The sequence below is a fragment of the Pithys albifrons genome, chromosome 14 (assembly GCF_047495875.1).
Source record: "Pithys albifrons albifrons isolate INPA30051 chromosome 14, PitAlb_v1, whole genome shotgun sequence".
Classification (NCBI taxonomy): domain Eukaryota; kingdom Metazoa; phylum Chordata; class Aves; order Passeriformes; family Thamnophilidae; genus Pithys; species Pithys albifrons.
This window is the reverse complement of record NC_092471.1, coordinates 1629012-1647884: the sequence shown is the minus strand read 5'-3', so window position 1 is coordinate 1647884 and position 18873 is coordinate 1629012. Positions and strand designations below refer to the sequence as shown.

Below are 18873 nucleotides of genomic sequence, written 5' to 3'. Positions count from 1 at the left end.
GGAAAACTGAACTCTCTGCCAGTGGAAGTTACTGGAAGGGAGTAATTTTCCCTCATTTTCTTGGAAGCTTGGTTAGCCTCAGACTATCAAGGCTACCGGCTGAAGCTAAAGGGTTTGGACTTTATTCCTGAAATAAAACCATGGTTTAAGGTGGAGATTTTCCCAAAATACTGTTGTGTAAAAAACCCCATAACGTACATAATTCCCTTTCTTTTCTTTCTGCCTCCTTTAATTCCCTTCCTTTATATATGCATATCTATCTATCTATCTATCTATCTATCTATCTATCTATCTATCTATCTATCTGATTTTTGGTTCTTGTACTGCCCACCTGAGCATGACCCTCTTCCTGCACTGCTGAACACTGCAGGCACATACTGTGCTGTGACTCCTGAGCTGCCTCATTTCCAGCTGGGCAGTTTTCCCTGATGTCCAGGGTCACATCTCTCACTCCAGAGCTCCTATGGACAATCTGGCTGTTGGCATCTTCCCTTTTCTGGTCCTAGGTAATGTATCAATAGAACCATTTATTCATCAGTTTTCTGTAGCTGGTCCTGTGACCCCTCACAGTTAGTGGGAACAGAGCTGTGGTGGAGAAATGAAAGAAGGAAGCTCCCATATCCTTTGGTGCCCAGTTCAGGGTCTGGGATCGAGGGGGCACCACAGTCCATTGGCTCTGCCACCCACTCAGCTGCCAGGTTTGTTTCTCTGTGCCAAGAAATCAGGGAATCGTGGAATGGTTTGGATTGGGGACCTTAAAGCCCATCTCATTCCCACCCCTGCCATAGGCAGGGACACTTCCCACTATCCCAGGTTGCTCCAAAGCCCTGTCCAACCCAGCCTTGGGCACTTCCAGGGATGGGACACTTCTCTGGGCACCCTGAAGCTCTGTGCTTGTCATCTCAGCTGGCAGCAAAGGGATTTGGAACATGCTGGAGCTCTTTATCATTCCAGGTTTCCTTCCTGGGCACCCTTTGCAGCAGCTGATGATCCCTGGGAGAGGAGAAGCACTCACAGATCCCAGATGGGAGGCTGGCACCGTGCCCTGTCCCTCTCCAGAGGTCAGAGGCTAATCCCAAAGTGAAGTGGCTGTTTTCTCAGGATATCCTGCCTGGGACATCCTACTTCTGTGTCTGCAGCAGCAGATCCACCATCCCTGAGCCCTATTTTTAGCTGCTTGTTTACAGCTGGGGAAGGAGAGGTCGGTGGATGTCGGACCATAGCAAGGGGTGTGTAACCAAGTCAAGTCCTTCCTCTGCTTGTTGGATCTTTGGAGAACTTTTGGGGAAGATCACAATGTTTCTGGCCATGAAAGGTGATGGATTGACACCAAGCCTTCTCCTTCAACACACACCAATCAACCTCTCCATTCTTCTTTCAACCAAGAGCATGTTTTCATTCAGCATTTTTATTTCTGGCTCATTACCAGTATTAATGTGCATTTTACACTTGGCAACATTCTCCTTTCAAAGGCAGAAGACACAAAGGAATTTTTAAATAACTGGGAGACTTTCCCTGGGGCTCCAGATGAAGGTTGTCTTTGCCTGTAGCCTGGTATCCTGTGGGCAGGAGGCCAAATGCAGATAATCAGCATCTCTCAAGGCTCAGCACTGAGAATATCTGACAGGATGCACCTGAAGGATGTATGAAAAACAGGGGAGGAGGAGGAGGGTTTGTTCACACAAAGCCACTCACCCCTGTGCACACTGGCTGGGGGTTGAGCTGAGCCATTGGCACGTGGGGCTGCTGAGTCCCCCCAGCACTTTGTCCCCCTCAGCCCTGCACAGTTGTCTCTACAGAGGCAGCATTTTTGGGAAGCTTGGGTTTATTTTTACAGCAAATAATTGTCAATCACTCCCCTACTCTTTGGGCTAAGCCCTTCTCTAGCCCACAAAGCAGCATTTTTGGTTAAAATGCACCAGTCATCCCCCAAACATTTAAATGCCATGAAGAGGTTTTGTGTTCCTGGGCTGGTTGTTGTCCTGCATTGACAGCACAGTTTGGGTTTGCTCTGTGCAGAGAGAGAGTGATTTCATTTAAGGGAAGCAAATGAAGCTGAGGTGCTCCAGGGATCCTGCAGCTCAGAACCTGAGGCTGCAGAAAGGCCTTAAATCCCATGGGGGTTCTTTCCAAAAACATTTGCTGTCGTGCACAGGTGGCTCTTTAAAGCAGGGGGTGATACCAGACCTCTGATTCCAGTTAAAATGGGGTGGCACTGCAAAACCCACCTTTTGTTTTGTTAACAGGTGAGTGGCTCATGTTCTGGAGAAGGATCCCAGGCCTTGGTGTGGGTTTGCCCAGGGCTGTGCCGTGGGGACATGCACTGTGTCAGTGCTGGGGGCTTGGAGACCTCACCATGTTTGAACCTTGAGCAGGTCCCTGCAGGTCAGTCTGGACACAGAGATGCTCCAACACCACAAGCCCTTCAGCTCCACAGTTCACATACCTGTGTAGCTGTTCCCAACCTCTTGATTTGATTAAATTCTGCCTTTCTGTGGCATCTGTGTTCAAACAGTTGTTTTTTTTTTTGTCTGCCCAAGAAGGAGGAAGATGCTTTTTTACAGCTGGTGAGTCTGGGCAGCAGGGCCAGCACAAGAGATAATCCAGGAGCACCATCATGAAATTATATTTCCTCTTGTCAAAATAATAAACATGTTTTCTGGTCACAGGAAATGGGGTGAATTACAGGAACTGGAGCCTGGCACGTTGTGCCTTTGAATGTTGGAGAGCCCTGGCAGATGAAGCAGCACCTGCAGCTCAGGTCAGAGCCAGCACCCACCAGCCCTGAGGGCTCCTGAAATCCTGTTCTTCTCAACAGGACTCTGGACTTGCCTGTTCCTCTCTGGAGACACACACTGAGGTTTTGGAGAACCCAAACTAAAGGCTCTGGATTTCCCATCTGGGTTTGTGGAGACCAAACTGATCATCTTTGATTCTTAAATGCTTTCAGAAAGCTGCAGGTGTTCCTTGGTCCCTTTTTGCTTTGAGTTGTTGCCCCCCAGCTGGGTCACCATCGTGGTCATCCTGACATGGTTTAAGCCCGTCTGGCAGCCCAGCACACACAGCTGGGCCAGCTCTGTCCCTGCCCAAAGCAGGGCACCCTCCCACACCCCAGGGACCTTCACACTGAGCTCTCTGGTCTCCTGCACGTCACAGCAACATGACTGGAGTGGCTGGAAGTGGTGAGTGTGTGACTTTCCTCACAGGCTGGGGCTGCAGTGTGGACAGGGACCATTTTGGGGGAGTTTAAGGAGGTTCAGAGGGAAGTGAGGCAGGAAGATGGGGGGAGCTGAGGTGCTTGGGGTGCCACTGTGGTGATGGGGAATCTTATTCCTTGTGGAGCCACCAAATCCACGTTAAGAGCCACCATCACTGGGACATTCAGCAGCTGGAGCAGGTATTCCCAGGCCAGGATATAGGACACTTTCCCCTCCCCAAAGTACTACTAAATTCAATGTAAGTGGGGTAGATTTAAATAAAAAACCAAACAAGCACTAGTCAGAGTGGAAAAGTCTCTGTGGACTCACCAAAAATCTGTCTGAGAATAATAAAAGTTGATGTTATCAATCATTTAACTCCTTGATCCAAGGAGATCTGATCCCATGCAGTTTTCCAGGTACAAGTGATAACCATGAAACTCAGCTGATGTTTGCAAAACTCTGTTTATTTTCTAAAGCAACAGTTCTTGGGAAGAAAAACAGACCAAGCACCACAGTTCCCGTAATGTGCCTTTGACTTGTTTTCACCTGATCAAGGGAGGACTGTATGAGAAAGAAATGACAGGAAACAGCTCCCAGTCACGTGCCAGCTGAGCAAAAAATACATAAAATCCTCAAAACAAGCATCAAAACCAAAGTTTCCTTCCCTGACAACTTTATACAGTGTAGCTTATGAGAAACTGCTGAATTGAGAACAAGTGAATTCTGCACAGTTAACTCTGCACCCTTTGTGAGGGGAGTCCTTGCAGTGTGTGAACATTTCTGTGTGTCATTGGCAGCACAACGTGCCAGTGGCAGCAGAGAAAACATTTCCATGGACTCCAGAGCAAGCCCCAGCTGATGTGGCTCCAGCCCACTCACCTCCTCACTGGTGGGAGGAGAACCAGGACAGCTTGCTGTGTTTAGTCACTGTGTGTCTCTGCCTTTTGGGGCAGCTCTGGTGAAATGGCTCTTCAAACCTGGCTTTTGTTTGCTTTCCCCCAGTGGTTTTGGTAAAACAGAGAAATGGGAAAGCACAATGTACAGGAAACCTTTGGCTGAGTTACAATGGAGCTGGGTGGAATTGTGTGGTGAGATTTCAAATGCACTGAGAAAGTGTTTCTGGGCTTCTGGTTTTGCAGCAAGGTGTGAAATGTTCACTGGTGCAAGACTGTGCAGGTTGGACAAACTGGACACGTTCTTTGGAAAACATCCAGGGTTTCAAAGGCAAGAAATTGGTGCCTGTGTTGAGCCAAATCGATCCCCAGGGACCACAAGGACACTGGGGGAGTTACACCAGATGAGTGGACTTGGCTGAAGAGCTGCCAGTGACTTAAAGTGAGGGGTAAATGCCATCCTCCCTTGCCACTGCTTGGCATAGCTACAGAGAAATGGGTGGAAAACCCCACAACAGCTTATGAACTTCACCTGTGCTCTCTTAGTGGAATCCCCTTGGCAAGGACTTGTCTCTTTCTTATACAGTTGCATCAATTGAACCCACTGAGATGAGGTTTTGTGGCCCAGATTCATCTCAGGCACCTCTGGGCCCAAGAAGCCACACAGAGAAGAGAGGGAGGGCCTGTGTGGTACCACCAACACCATCAATCCACCTGCACCACTGTGGTCCTGCCCTCAGGGTCCAAAGGTGGAGGACACGTTCTGATGCTCCACTTCTCAACAGGGGCAGCTTGGAGGGGAAGGGAATCACTTGGAGCAAGGGAAGGTGCCACTCTGGGGAGTGTTTGGGGAGAATTTGTCTTGCAGAGGGTCTTGCACCAGCTGTAGGACCAAGTTATTGGGATGTGTCAGCAAATAAGGAGCAGACAGGTGGGTGAGGAGGAACTGGAGGAGTGGGGCTGGAGGGTGAATGTGGGAAAGGTGAAGCAGGAAAGTGTGGTGAGCAATGGGATGCACACAGAGCCAGGAGGGGGCTGGAGCCAGTTCAGCACCTTCACCTGCCCACAGCCCCAACTGCCTTTCATCATTACTGGCCATTTTCAGCTTCTTGTGTGGTTTTCCCTGAGAAGACACTTCAGCCGATGTCAGTGTATGGATGTGGCATTGTCTTTGGCTTGATCCTAGAGCCAGGGAGCTGGGAAAAGGGAAGAAAAACCCCTGAGACTTTCCCACCATTTCCTGGCAAAGCTTTGTCTCTCCATCCTGTTTGTTTTCTAGCCCAGCCAGGTCAGGTGTGGGTGGCCCAGTGGTGGGGAGGGTCACACCAGTTGGGTCGCTCATCAGATTCCAACCTACAGTCTTAGAGTTTATCTCCTATATGTCAAAGATCTCCTCTGCCACAAGACTCCCCTGGATAAGCTCGCAGGATGTTCCACAATGGAGTTGGCACTCGAGTGTTCCAGAACAGTCCCAGATTCCCCATGGAATATCTTGGGGGCTTTTGGAGCTGGTTCTCTTGTCACTCCCTGACTGACGAGGCACTCTCTTTGCTCATGAGCCGACTCCTGATGGCGATGCTGCTGTGCCTGGAGAACTGGTCCTGGAACTCTGAAGTTGTGAAGAAGTAGATGATGGGGTCCAAGCAGCAGTCCAGGCTGGCCAGGCTCAGACAGAAGGGCTGGGTGTAGAGCGTGATGGTGCTCAGGAAGCAGTCGGTGATGACGTTCTCCTTCACCAACATGTAGAAGAAGAAGTTGATGTGGTAGGGGGCAAAGCACACACAGAACACAATGGCACACATGGAGACCATCCTCTGGGCCTTCCGCCCCTCGCCGCTGTTCTCCTGCGGGAAGTGGAACCCCCGCAGAGAGTCCTTGGTTTTCCAGGTGCAGAAGAGGATGATGCTGAGGGGCCCCACGAAGCCCAGGAGCTCGGCCATGGCCATCATCAGCACCGTGGCCACCTTGCTGTCGATCTGCTGCACCTGCAGGTCTGCGAAGCAGGTGCTGCTGCTGTTGGCCAGCCCGGAGCTGCGCAGGATGGGGAAGGGCAGGCAGGCCACCCCCACGAAGAGCCAGACCGCGGCGCTGATGGCCACGTCGTAGCGGCGCTTCCAGCCCTTGGCCTTGAAGGGCTGGTACAGGAACAGGTAGCGCTGGATGCTGATGCAGGTGAGGAAGCAGATGCTGGCGTACATGTTGAGGTACTTCAGGTAGAAGCACAGCAGGCAGAGGAACTTCCCAAAGGGCCACGTGTGGTTGATGTAGTAGTATATCCTGAGTGGCAGCGAGAGCACGTGGGCCAGGTCGGCCACGGCCAGGTTGATCATGAAGATGATGGCTTTGCTCTTCCTGCTGATGAAGCGGCACAGCACCCACAGGGCCACACTGTTGGCCAGAAGCCCGGGGATGAAGATGAGGGTGTAGGTGGTGGCGTACAGGGTGGACTTGAACGTGATGTTGCCACTGGAGCAGGTCTGGTTGCTCTGGGTCATGACTGGGCTGCTGGAAGTGTCTGTTGTGGTGTAGGGCAGGTGGGTCATTCCTGAGAACAAGACAGGATGTAAAGTCAGAGGCACTGAGAGAGGTGGCAATACTCATGTTTGCATTTCCTACTTGACTGTTCAGTGCAAAGTACAGGTTTGGAAATGTCTGTATGAAACATCCTGCTGTCTTCTTCAAAGCTGCCCTTTCCCAGGTCCCACTGTTCCTGCACAACATTCCTGGTGTGTCAGTCCCACGAGCACAGGGCAAGCTCTGCAATACTCATTGCAGAGGAGCAGGAGAACATGCCTGTCCTTCTGGCCACCTCCTCGAGGTCACCTGGGGTTTGGCCTCTGGGTGGCAGGGGAGGAATAAACACATGGATGAAAGGTGGGCCATAGCCCAACCTCTGTGTGTGAGCAACCACAGGGCCCAGCGACCAGAATGTGGACTATGATCACTGAATTATGGAACAATTTGTGTTGGAAGGGACCTCAAAGACCATCTCCAAGCCTGTCCAACCTGGCCTTGACCACTCCCAGGTATACACTGGGCTATGTTGGGCACAACTATGTTGGTGAAATGCCACGTGTTGAACTGTTGGGCCACCTTCCTCTTGTCAGCTTTTGTAACTGGGACCAGTAAGTTGTTTTCAGTAAGTCAACACAGACAGGAGGAGTTTGGTTTTCCTGGGGCTTTCCTCCCAGGGTTATAATTCTCATTACAGTGATTCCCTCCTGGGTTGAACATAACGGTTCAAAGCCAGTATCAGCTTCCCATTTCATGTGGCACTGCAGACACTGATTCACTGCCTCTGACTCACTTCCTGCCCCACTGGCCAGGGGCACTGCCAGAAGTGTCTGTAGGTACCCATTAGTAACTCCTACCCTGTTACCAAGGGTTTTTTCCTTCATGTTATAAAACGAGTCGAATTAGGAGCTCTCAGTGACACAGAACACAAAGAGCTGTTTTTGCAGCCTGTTGATCACTGAGGGGCTTGGATTTGGCAGCTCATACAGACACTGCTCCTGGCTGCCAGGGAGGGGTTGGGGTTCAGGCCCCACAAGGTCCCCAATGGCCCTGTTCACAGGGCAGCTCTGGGACACGATGCTCTGCTCCATGTCCCAGCTGCCCCACCCCAGGACACCACAGCCTTGCTCCTGTCACAACACCAGCACATGGCCATGAGGAGGGAAGAGGCTCAAAGGGTGCTGGAAACACAGTGGAAAGATGCATCTGGCTCATGGATTTACCCACGCTGAGAAGCAGCACTGGAGGCCTCCCCCTCTCTGTCCTGGTGTTCTCAGGACACTGAGACAGGGAGGGACAGGGCATGGAGCTGAGATTGGGGTGTTCCCTCAGGGTGTTGCTTCTCAGAGCAGTAAATGTGGATCACATCCCGTTCCTGGCAGTGCTGTGAATTGTTCCACCCTTTCCACATGTTTGTGCAGCTCCAGCTGGACATGGCCACCTGCTGCCCTTGGCTCTGGTAAGGGCACTGCTCTCTGCACCTTCTGTCCCTTCAGGTGACCTCCCACTTTGCCAGGAAGCCATTAAAGAGCCATTTTCAATGTCATTATCTGCCTGGTTTCCCTTGGATGTCAGGGCTGGACTGGTGTCTGTGCTCCTCCAGCCCAACTGCTCGATGGCCACTGGCCACAGAGAATGAGATTCATTTGCAAAATGCTGTAGTTTAAGGGCAGGTTTATAGTTAAATGCTGGCCAGGGAGTGCATGTTCTTCACTCCAGTGAGTCACAGCTGCAGTTGCTTACTGAGGTCCTTCTCTACAGATAGTCCTGAGTTACACCCCATGTGACCAGAGCACAGCATCAGCCTCAGGGGTCGGTGCTGACTCAAACTGGGCTCTGAATGGGCTGTTTGGGGTAAACCAGCATGTCCAGGATGCGTCTCTGTGGCACGAGGGTGACACCAGAGCTCAGCCTTCGCTCTCTGCTGGCAGCAAACCGTGCCAGGCACACGGAGCAGCCAGGGCTGAGCTTGCCCCAGGCCTTGGTGGAACCCATAGCACAGAGAGGCTCCCCCTGGTCCATCACCTTCATCTGCTAATTGTCCACAAGGTGTCAGAGTTAATCAAGATTTCATTTCTTTGCCCTCTTTAAGCTACTTTTCTAACCCCCAAGGGCTGTCTGAGTGGCAGAGGCAGAGGGGACAGTGTGAGCTCTCCCGAGTCCATGTTGTTATCTTCTAGTGATACCACATTGAAAATATCTTGTGTTGCTGATAACTGATATCAGGGAAAAAATGCTCCCAGGAGGGGTCCCATAGTTGGGACCATCTCTGCTGGTGATCTTAAAGGTCTTTTCCAACCTAAAGGATTCTGTGATTCTATTTACAGGCAGAAGAGCCCTGAAAAGCTGCACTTTGGTGGAGACTCCAGAGCTGAGGTGAACCTTGGAGCCCAGAGGTTACAAAGCCCACACTGTGGGGATGAAGGTGATGGCCCAGCCCCACCACTCCAGGCAAATGTAACACAGGGCCTGTGAACAGGTCATGGATTTCATGGGAATGCAGGTGATGGCCCAGTCCCACCACTCCAGGCAAGTATAACACAGGGACTGTGAACAGGATGTGGGTTTCCCTGGAGTTGGAAGATGCCTCTCTGCATTCAGGGAGCTCAGGCAGGGGCTTGGGCAGGGTCTCCTGGCTGGCAGTGCCAAGGCATTGGCACTTACAATTACTGTACAGGGCTGAGCTGTGCTGGCCCCTCAGCAGGGCCCTCTCTGAGGAGCAACAGTGTCACTACAAAGCCATAAAAGCATAACCAGATGAAACCATCTCTTGAGACAAAACACACCCAGACACGTGCACGGCAGACTGCACAGTTACTGCATTTCTGCCCTTCCTCCCTCTTCTGTGAGATTGAGGCTCAGTCCCACCCCAGCCCCTTATCTTCTCACCTTGCACAAAAGCAGACATGCAGAAATACCACTGAGTGCCCTAAAATGAGGTTTCCAAAGCTGTCAAGAAAGGAAAGTCCTTCTCTGCATGATGTTTGTGCAGCAAAGCTGTAGAAGGCTGAGTTCCATCAGATTTTATCAGTGCTGATTTACATGTTGCAGAGACAGCTCCTACTGCAACAGTGTGTTCAGAATAGGAAATTACCAAAAAATGGAAATAAATAAATACACCATGATCTGACATTTTGGGAAGAGTTTGTATTCCTGAGGCTGTTGCAAAAAGGACATAAGTGTGCATGTTATTGCTGCATCTTTGGACCACAAACATGGCATTTCTAGGAAGAAGATGTTCATCTGGGAAGCACAGGAATGCCATCCCAGAGTGCTGGATCTTCCTGAGATGCCCATGAGCAGAGAGGCCAATGGGTTTGGTGAGGACACAACCCCCTCTGTGCTGTGCCCTCTCAGCAGGGCAGTGACTGACCCACTGCACTTGCAAGGAGGTGAAACCTCTGCACTTGAACTGGAACGTTTGGCTGTTAAAGGTACTTTTTTTTCTGGTTTTCTTCACAGAAAAAGAGCAGATCTGGGTTTTCTGAGTTTTTGTTTTGCAGCACTAGTGCAACTCTCAGTCCTGCAGCAGCAGCAGCTGGAGGAGCAGAGGCACCAGGCTGGGCAGGGGCTGTCCCGTGGAGGGATTCCTATCATGGATGTCATTCCCACGGCTGATGATGTTGGCAAGGGAATCAATGCCCAGCACTTTCACTTGGCACCAAGACAGATGTGTTTGACCAAAAATCCTCTCTCCCTGCACAGCTCCTGCTCCATCCTGCTGAGGAACAGGAACCCTCCCCAGCAGGGTCTGCCATCCTGCCCCACACTCCATGGCATTCCCTCTCCATTCCCTTGGAGAAATCCCGGATTCAGGGGCCACCCACGTGAGCCCCGGCTGTGAACACCCCCCCACCTGTGCTGGGCTCCCAGCAGGGCTGAGCTGCTGCTGCAAGTGAAAGCAAAACCAGAAACCCCCACAATTTATGAGGTACAGCTTAAAACTTCAGTGCATGAAATCAAGTTTTAATCCAGAGCAGTGACTTCAGTTTGAATAATGAATTAAAACCAGCCCAGGATTCTCATTAACAAAAGCATGTCCGAGCAATCCTGCTGGGTTTGTCACGTTGTGTCCCTTGCCTGGTAATAATTTCCTCCTGCTGCAGCTCACTCACAGAGGGCTGGGTGGCACAGGCAGCACGTGGATTTTTATGGCAATATAAATCACCACTGGAAAAACCAGATTTGCAAGTGCCCTTATTGGAGGGAATGACTTTACAATAAAATATATTCCCTGAGAAATCAGAAAAGAGGAGGAAATTGTGCCTAGTAATGATATTAGAGAATGGTTGGAGCTCTTCTAATTGCCCACGCTCAATATTTTGTTTTCTCCAGTGACAGCAGCCGCTGTTTCAGCTCCTCCATGTGTTCACACAGAGGGCTGGCACAGAAAGACTGGCAGCTGCTGCTCCTGCAGGACCCAAAGTGCCACAAGATTGGCAAGAGCCAATCCCTAAGGAAAGGGGCAAGCAGAGGAAGGTTTCGCAGGGAGCAGCAGGGGCGCAGCGGGGTGGATGGAGGTGCAAGGACAGAGTCTCAGAGCAGCCTTACCTTGGCAGGCAGAGCCCAGCGCGGTGCTCAGGAGGAAGTACCGAGTCCCTGTGCCCCCAGCGCAGCCCTGTGCCACCAGCGCGGGGACCTGGGTGACATCACGAGGCCACAAGGTGCTGCTTTGCCTGCGGGCGGGGCCGGGGCTGCTCCGGGGGGATGGCTCGGCTCCCAGTCCTGCTGAACCCAGTCCTGCTGAACCCAGCGCTGCTTAAACCCAGTCCTGCTAAATCCAGCGCTGCTGAACCCAGTCCTGCTAAACCCAGCGCTGCTAAACCCAGTCCTGCTAAACCCAGTCCTGCTGAACCCAGGGCTGCTGAACCCAGTCCCGGCCATCCCGTTGGGAATCTCTCGGTTCTCAGCCTTGCTAAGCCCAATCCCGGCCATCCCGTTGGGAATCTCTCAGCTCCCAGCCCTGCTGAGCCCAGAGCTGCTAAACCCAGTCCCGGCTATCCCGTTGGGAATCTCTCGGCGCCCAGCCCTGCTGAGCCCGGTCCCGGCTATCCCGTTGGGAACCTCTCGGCTCCCAGCCCTGTTGAGCCCAGAGCTGCTAAGCCCAATCCCGGCTATCCCGTTGGGAATCTCTCGGCTCCCAGCCCTGCTGAGCCCGGTCCCGGCTATCCCGTTGGGAATCTCTCGGCTCCCAGCCCTGTTGAGCCCAGAGCTGCTAAGCCCAATCCCGGCTATCCCGTTGGGAATCTCTCGGCGCCCAGCCCTGCTGAGCCCGGTCCCGGCTATCCCGTTGGGAATCTCTCGGCTCCCAGCCCTGCTGAGCCCGGTCCCGGCTATCCCGTTGGGAATCTCTCGGCTCCCAGCCCTGCTGAGCCCGGTCCCGGCCAGGTGTGTTCCCTCCCTGGGGCCCCCAAAGCGGGTTTTGTGCCTCTGTCCCGGTGCTGTCTGTCCCGTTGCCCCACCGGGATGGCTCGGCACCCGCTGGGGAGAAGGTGCCAGGGGCACCTGGGAGCAGGACACCCCTTTCCCTCTCCAGCTCGTCCTCCTGTCCCAGCACAGCTCCGAGCTGACCATGGAAACCCTCCCGAGGGTTTCCTGCTCCTCCCTGAAGCTCAGCTTTGCTGTCCCCTCCTGGCTGTGACAGTCCCCGCTGTGCAGGACACTCAGCTGGTGGGAGCTCCGTTCCACCTCAGGCTCCATCCTCTTGGAGATGAAATCCTGCTTCCCAATGGCTTTTTTTAGCACTGTGTGAGCCTTGCTTGACATTTCTCCTGAACTGAACCAGCCAGCAGCTCGGTTTACACTTGCTGGGGCTCCCTGCCAGCAATGCCAAAGGGTGGCACTTCTGACATTGCTCCAAGGGCTGGGCACAGATCCAGCCTCCCCCTTATCCCAGGGGGCAAACACGAGGGTCAGGCCAGGGCTTCACCCCCTGACACGATCCAGTGGGTTGGATTTTCAGGAAGGCACCGGGAATCTGACCTGATTTGCCTCTCTGGGCTCTCCCTCTGGCTCCCAGCACAAAACTGTCCCTGTCCCTGGCAGGTAAACTCGACTGTCCCTGTCTGTCCTTGGCAGTTAAATTCTGCTCTGCTGCGGTTTGAGTGTGAAGTCAAACCTCCCTGCAGCTTCCCCCTGCCGGGGGGACAGTGGTGGAGTGATGTCTGACTGCTCTGAAACCTCAGATACCAAAACTGATGGGTCTGAGTCAAAGAATTCATGCCCCCCACGAGCAGCCCTTAAAATCCAACACTGCTTTCCAGACAGTCCCATTTCCATGAGTTGTGGAAGGAGGTTGGTAGAAGTTGGGAGCTTGCCAGGTGTTTATTTTAGAATTATTTCTATGGGCTTGTACAAAGCAATAGTGAGGGTTTGGCTGGTGCTGCAATATTTATCAGCATATCCTGTTTAGGTAATTTTATTTTGATCAGCAATAGAAACATATTTGCTGGAATTTATCCAATCTAACATGACCACACAGTACTCTGCAGCTCAGAATTTGGGAACCACAACTCCACAACAGCTCCCTGACTGACCCCACCAGCATCTGTGGAAAACAAACATTCACGGAATCATAGAATGGTTTGGGATGGAAGGAGCCTCAAAGCCCATCCAGCCCCACCCCTGCCATGGGCAGGGACACCTCCCACCAGCCCAGGCTGCTCCAAGCCCTGTCCAGCCTGGCCTGGGACACTCCCAGGGATGGGGCAGCCACAGCTGCTCTGCCCAGCCTGTGCCAGGGCCTGCCCATGCCCATTATCAGCTCATCTGCAGATGCTCCTCTCTGCAAGAACTTCCACCTCTGATGTTTGGTTCCTCGCTCAAATGTCACTAACAGACCTGACTGATGTAAGACAAAGCCACAATCTTTGTCAAAAAAGACATATAAAAGATGCAGCTGCTCTTCCTGCCCTCACCCACGGCCATAAATTGTCCTGGCTTGGGGCAGATTGTTACAGGAGAGTTTTAGGACCACAGAAGAGCTTTACAGACACAACCCATTGCACCTGCAGAATGTTCTGCTGAATTTCTTCTTGCTTCAATTTCTGCAGCTGCAGAAGAGAACAGGGAGAACATTTTCCTGCCCCAAACAGGAGGACTTCTGCTGCCTGAGCTTTTGTAAAACTCCCCTGGGAGTTCCCAAGCACCCCCAAAGCCTCTGGGGGAGCTGAGCCGTGTCCTGGCCCCTCAGTGCTGGAGGGACCTGGGGCAGGAGCAGCCTGGAGGATCCCAGCCCTGGTTATCAGCACTGCAGGCAGAGATCCTGTGGACAGGGCTGAGGAAGTGGCTTGTGCTGCTGATAAAGGGCCCTGCCTCGAGGGGTTTTGCAGACAGTTACACCAGTTACAGCTGTAATTTCCCTGGAGAGCTCTTTGCCCTAATTATGGAAGTAAATCTTCGACCTTTGCAGCACGAGGCTGTTCCTGCCCTTGGTCGTCTCTTCCCAGAAATATTAATCACCATAATTACCTGTATTAGAGCAGAGTTTGGCTGGTTGCAAAACCACCTGGCCCTCGGTGCTGCCACCCCTGTGTGATGGATAATTGAGCAATTCTGTGGGTTTAATGCAAAAAAAAAAGCTCCTCATTTGCCTGTTTGCTGTTACAGGACTTGTTCCACTGTGCAAGGAGACCCACGTGCAGAAAGAGGTTTCTGGGCCCTTTTCATGCTTCTGTTTCCTTTCCAAGTTCTTTTCCAAAATCCCAAATTCTTGCCAGGCAGCAACAGCATCAGTGTGTTTTAGTTCCTGCAATATTTGTAACTGGCTTTTTAGATCTGATGTTTTCCACATCTACAAGGGGAGAAATCAAAAAAGGAAAAAAATCAAATTACAATCCAAACAATTACAGCCCTTTAGTGGGAACCAGGGGGGAAAGAGCTGCATGTCTACATTATTATTAGTGTATATATATGGTTTAGTACATATAAAATATTAATAATGCTACATAATTATTACCTTTTTTCTGAAATAGAATCACAGAATGGTTTGGGACCATGGGCAGGGACACCTCCCACCAGCCCAGGTTGCTCCAAGCCCAGTCCAGCCTGGCCTTGGGCACTTCAGGGATGGGGCAGCCAATAAATAACAATAATATTGGATGGAGCATCTGATAAGTAACAATAATATTGGATGGAGCATCTGATAAAGCCTTAGAGTGGGATTTCACATCATAGCACAGAGAGCAAATTTCTGTAGTGTGGAAAGCAGATAATCAACAAAAGATCCTACCAAGAATTTTGTAAAAGTTTAATCCAAAGTTGTACTATGACAAACAGACAATAAATATTTATGTCCTGATTCTGTGATTCTTCTCATGGAGAACTGAAAGGCTTATTTATAGGAGTACAATGACTTAGAAAGTGCAAAGAACACAGGCAGCTTAATGACATCAATGTGTTGTTTATCCTAAAAAATCAGGTCACAAAAAGAGGAACTCAGAGTGGCAAACGTTGCCAGACTCTGCCCTTTCATCTCTGTGTTTGGACCCTGAGCTGACAATCATTTTCCCCTGGCCAAAAAGAGAAGCAGCAGCCACATAGGAGGGTAAGGAGGGGCTGGACTGGGTGAAATGCCCCTCAGAGCCTGCCTGGCTTTGCCCACTGCCCGTCGGTGCCCACTGGTGGCTCCTGGTGCTGCTGCAGAGCCCCGGGCACAGCAGGGAGTTCAACCACAGTGCTCACTCTTTCCTCTGCTCCCAGCACACACACACTCGTTCCTTCTGTCCCAAAGAGAGGCCAAGGCTGTTGGAAATGGAGAGGTTTTTAATTCAAAGCAGGAGCATTTCTGAAGAGAGGAGCCTGCGAGCTCTGGCTCAGCCCATCCTGGCTGCTCCCCCAGCAGTCACTCCCTTCCCTGGGCCCTTGAAACAGAAATAATGAACTGAAAACATTCACACCGAGGGTCTCTACAAAACAAAAATATTCCTGCCAGCAGAATGGGAAAGGAGAGCTTGGAATGCTTTCAAGTCTGGGGTACCAAAACCCCTGGAAGATGCTCTCAGACTTTACTCAGAGCAGCTGAGCCCCTTGGACCTCTGGAGCTGGAGGCAACTCAGGAGCTTTTCCCTGGGCCATCTGGGGGTTGCCAACAGCAGCCACAAGGACTTGCCTGTTGGCACCGGTGCCCTTTGTTTTGTTATTTACTTGCCAACTTCTGTTTTTCAGCAGAAGCTAAAAAGGAGGAAATGTCTTCTCCTCTCACCAGCCAGAGCCTCTGAGAAGTATTTTCCATCCAGCTGGTGCTAAAAATAACCTCTTTGGTTGTCTTTGCTGAAACTTCTCCCTCCTTTGCAGTTCAGAATGTCTCAACAGACAGAAGGCAGTGGCCCCTTGGAGGGCATAAAGGAACAATTTGAGGGAGAGTGACCCGAGGAGGGAAATGAATTCCTATTTTTGTCAGTGATGATTTGAATTTCTCTGCCCAGTTTGGTTTCTGTGCAAAGGTTCCCTTCCCAAGGGGGGTCTCTGTAGTGGTGATAACCCTGGAGCAGCTGCTCCAAGCTGGCCCTTGGGATTCCTTTGTCTCCCCTGCACAGGGGATTGAACTCCTCCTTCATGTGCCTTCTGGAGCTTTTCATAAACCCCAGGTGCTCCTCACCTGGAAGTTTTCCTGCAGGAGAAACCAGCACAGTTTGCTGAGACCCAAATAAATGTAAAGCTTGTCAATGAACAGGCTTTAGAGATCCCTGCACAAGGATCTTCTGGTTCTGGAACATCCTTCTGAGGGAGCCAACTCAGCTTGGAACTATCCCCTGGAGTGGCCAATCCCTCATGTCCTGGCAGGCCAAGGGTAAGAGTTGTGGTTCTGAAAGTCTGCGAGAGTGGAGTGACCTTGGACATGTCCATTGGAAGCTCCCTGGAGTGCCATCCCTGGCTCTGAGGGACTGAGGTGCCAGCCTGCCCTGGACCCCCTCTGGAGTGCCATCCCTGGCTCTGGGGGACTGAGGTGCCAGCCTGCCCTGGACCCCCTGCCATGGCCACAGCTCATCTGTGAATGGCAGGGCCTGGCTCTGCAGGGGCAGGCTGGGGGGCTGGGGGGAAGGTCCATGGCCTGGGGTCAGGGATTTGATGTTTGCAGGACTTCCCCTCCCAGGCCAGAGCAGTTCCCACCTGCACCGTGCCCTCGGTGCCCAGCACTGCTGGCACATCACCCCTTACCACATGGGCACCTGCAAGGCTGGAGGGAGCTGGGACAGGCTGCCAGACAGGCTGTGCACTCCCCAGGCCAGGTTGGACAGGGCTTGGAGCAGCCTGGGCTGGTGGGAGGTGTCCCTGCCATGGCCAGGGTGGCACTGGATGGGCTGTAAGGTCCCTTCCAACCCAACCCATCCTGGGATTCTGTGACTCTGTGGGGCTGCCTCGAAAGCCACTGGTGTGCCAATGTCCCAGGGGGCACTGCCTGCACAGGGTGGCTGCAAAGGGAGGGGGGGAAGGAGAACTGGGACACAAAAAGCAATTGGGAAATTCCCCAAAGAGTGGAAAACACCCTCCTAACGAGTCCCACCAACCCCAGTCATGTTCTTCATCATATGTTCTTCATAAGGCTGAGCTTCCCCTTTCACTCCATCTGGGCAAGAACAAATACCACAGCAAAGGGAGAACTTCATTACATTTAAAAGCTAGGAGAGATTTAGATGGGTTATTGGGAAGGAATTCTCCCCTGGGAGGTGGGCAGGCCCTGGCACAGGGTGCCCAGAGAAGCTGTGGCTGCTCCATCTCTGGGAGTGTCCAAGGCCAGGCTGGACCTCCTTCTTGTCGGGTTATTTGTAGAATCACAGGATGGTTTGGGCTGGAAGGGACCTCAAAGCTCACCCAGCCCCAGCCCTGCCATGGACAGGGACACCCTCCACCATCCCAGGCTGGCCAAGCCCAGTCCAGCCTGGCCTCAAACCAGTCAGGGGCTGTGTGGGACACCCAGGAGTGTGACAAGCATGGACACAGGGCCAGGCCTGGGGCTGGGTCAGAGAGAGTGAGTTCAGTGACACCAACAACTGCCACCAAGAGACCAAGAGCAGCAGGTGCCCCTCAGGGCTGCTCCGGGTGGGGAAGGGCTCTGAGGAGGATCACTCATGGCAGGAAACAGCCTCAGGAAACATGGGATCATTTCAGCAGGATCAGAGGCACTGGCAGTGCCTACAAATCACATCTGCAGCACAGATCTCACTGTTTGATTGGAATAATGAAAAGACACGAGATGGTTTTGCTCCATCACTGCTTTCCATGATTCCAGCAGAGCAGGACAAAGTCTTGGGAGCTGCTTTAATTCCCCTGCCCAGCAGCAGAGGTGCAGTGATGTGTGTACATGGACAGAGCAGCTTTATCCCAGCCTTTCCTGAGGAACATGAGCTCAGCTTCATCTGCTCGGGGTTTATTTCCTTATGAAGATCCTTTGTAAGCTCTGAGTGCCTCAATGTGCTTGGACTCCACTGGAGCTGAACACACCAGTGGAGAGCCAAGTCTGTGCCTTCCAGACCTTCCAGACAGCAAGTTCTGGGCAAACAGGCAAAGGGGAGCTGGGGAGGAGCTGTGACATCCCACAGGAAGGTGGATTTGGTGTCCTGAGCGTGGTGGGAGGAGCAGAGCAGGAGCCAGCAGGTCCCTGTGCCAGCCCTGGAGCTGCTTCCCCTCCTGGGGAACACTGTGCTCTGCTCCCCTCCCACGGGGGAGGTTAAACCCAGCTGTGTGCTGGGAGGAATGAGTAAGTCTTTACTCTCATAGCACTTCGTTTGGCTGGAGGAGTCCAGGTTTCCTTGGCAGCCACAATTCCTTGGCCCTGGTGGAGTTTTCTTCTCCCTCTGATGCTTTCTCCAATATCTCTGTGTTTGGGTCCTTTTCTCATTTTTCTCTTTCAAATTTGTCTTCCTCTGCTCAGTCTCAGGTTTTCTCTGACACCTGGGGAGGAAATGCAGCACAACAATATTTCAGTTACATCTGCAGCACTCTGCAGGTTTTCTTCACACAAAAAAACCCAGCAGGGTGGAGTTTTGCCCCATTTCAGGCAGGAGGAATCCTTCACATCCTGGGATGACACAATGCTTAAGCTACAGCCTATTTTTCTCATTTCTTTCCTTATTTTCTCACTTTTTGTTTCATTTTCTCTCCATCTGTATAATACACATAATAATCCTCTGTAATTTTCTCTCCATAATGGGCATTATATCACACTACCCAGTCCTTAGATGGTGTTTCTGAAGGTGGGGGGTGAGTTTCCTGAAGGGATTGGACTCTGGGTTGGTGTTTCTGACCATATGGGATAATATACAGGA

General features: G+C 51.9%; 1 protein-coding gene across 1 annotated transcript; it reads right to left on the bottom strand.

The window, feature by feature from the left end:
• Window positions 1-3643: 3643 nt before the first annotated feature.
• P2RY10 (P2Y receptor family member 10) lies at window positions 3644-11386 on the bottom strand. The gene is made up of 2 exons (XM_071569723.1): window positions 11159-11386; window positions 3644-6638 (listed from the first exon to the last, which is right to left on the bottom strand). Exon 2 carries the CDS (start codon window positions 6634-6636, stop codon window positions 5614-5616), a length of 1023 nt encoding a protein of 340 aa, XP_071425824.1. The 5' UTR covers window positions 6637-6638; window positions 11159-11386; the 3' UTR covers window positions 3644-5613.
• Window positions 11387-18873: the final 7487 nt, after the last annotated feature.

What these genes read in the sequence shown, in the direction of transcription:
- P2RY10 (XM_071569723.1), bottom strand. Translation starts at nt 6,636, where the DNA reads ATGACCCACCTGCCCTACACCACAACAGACACTTCCAGCAGCCCAGTC.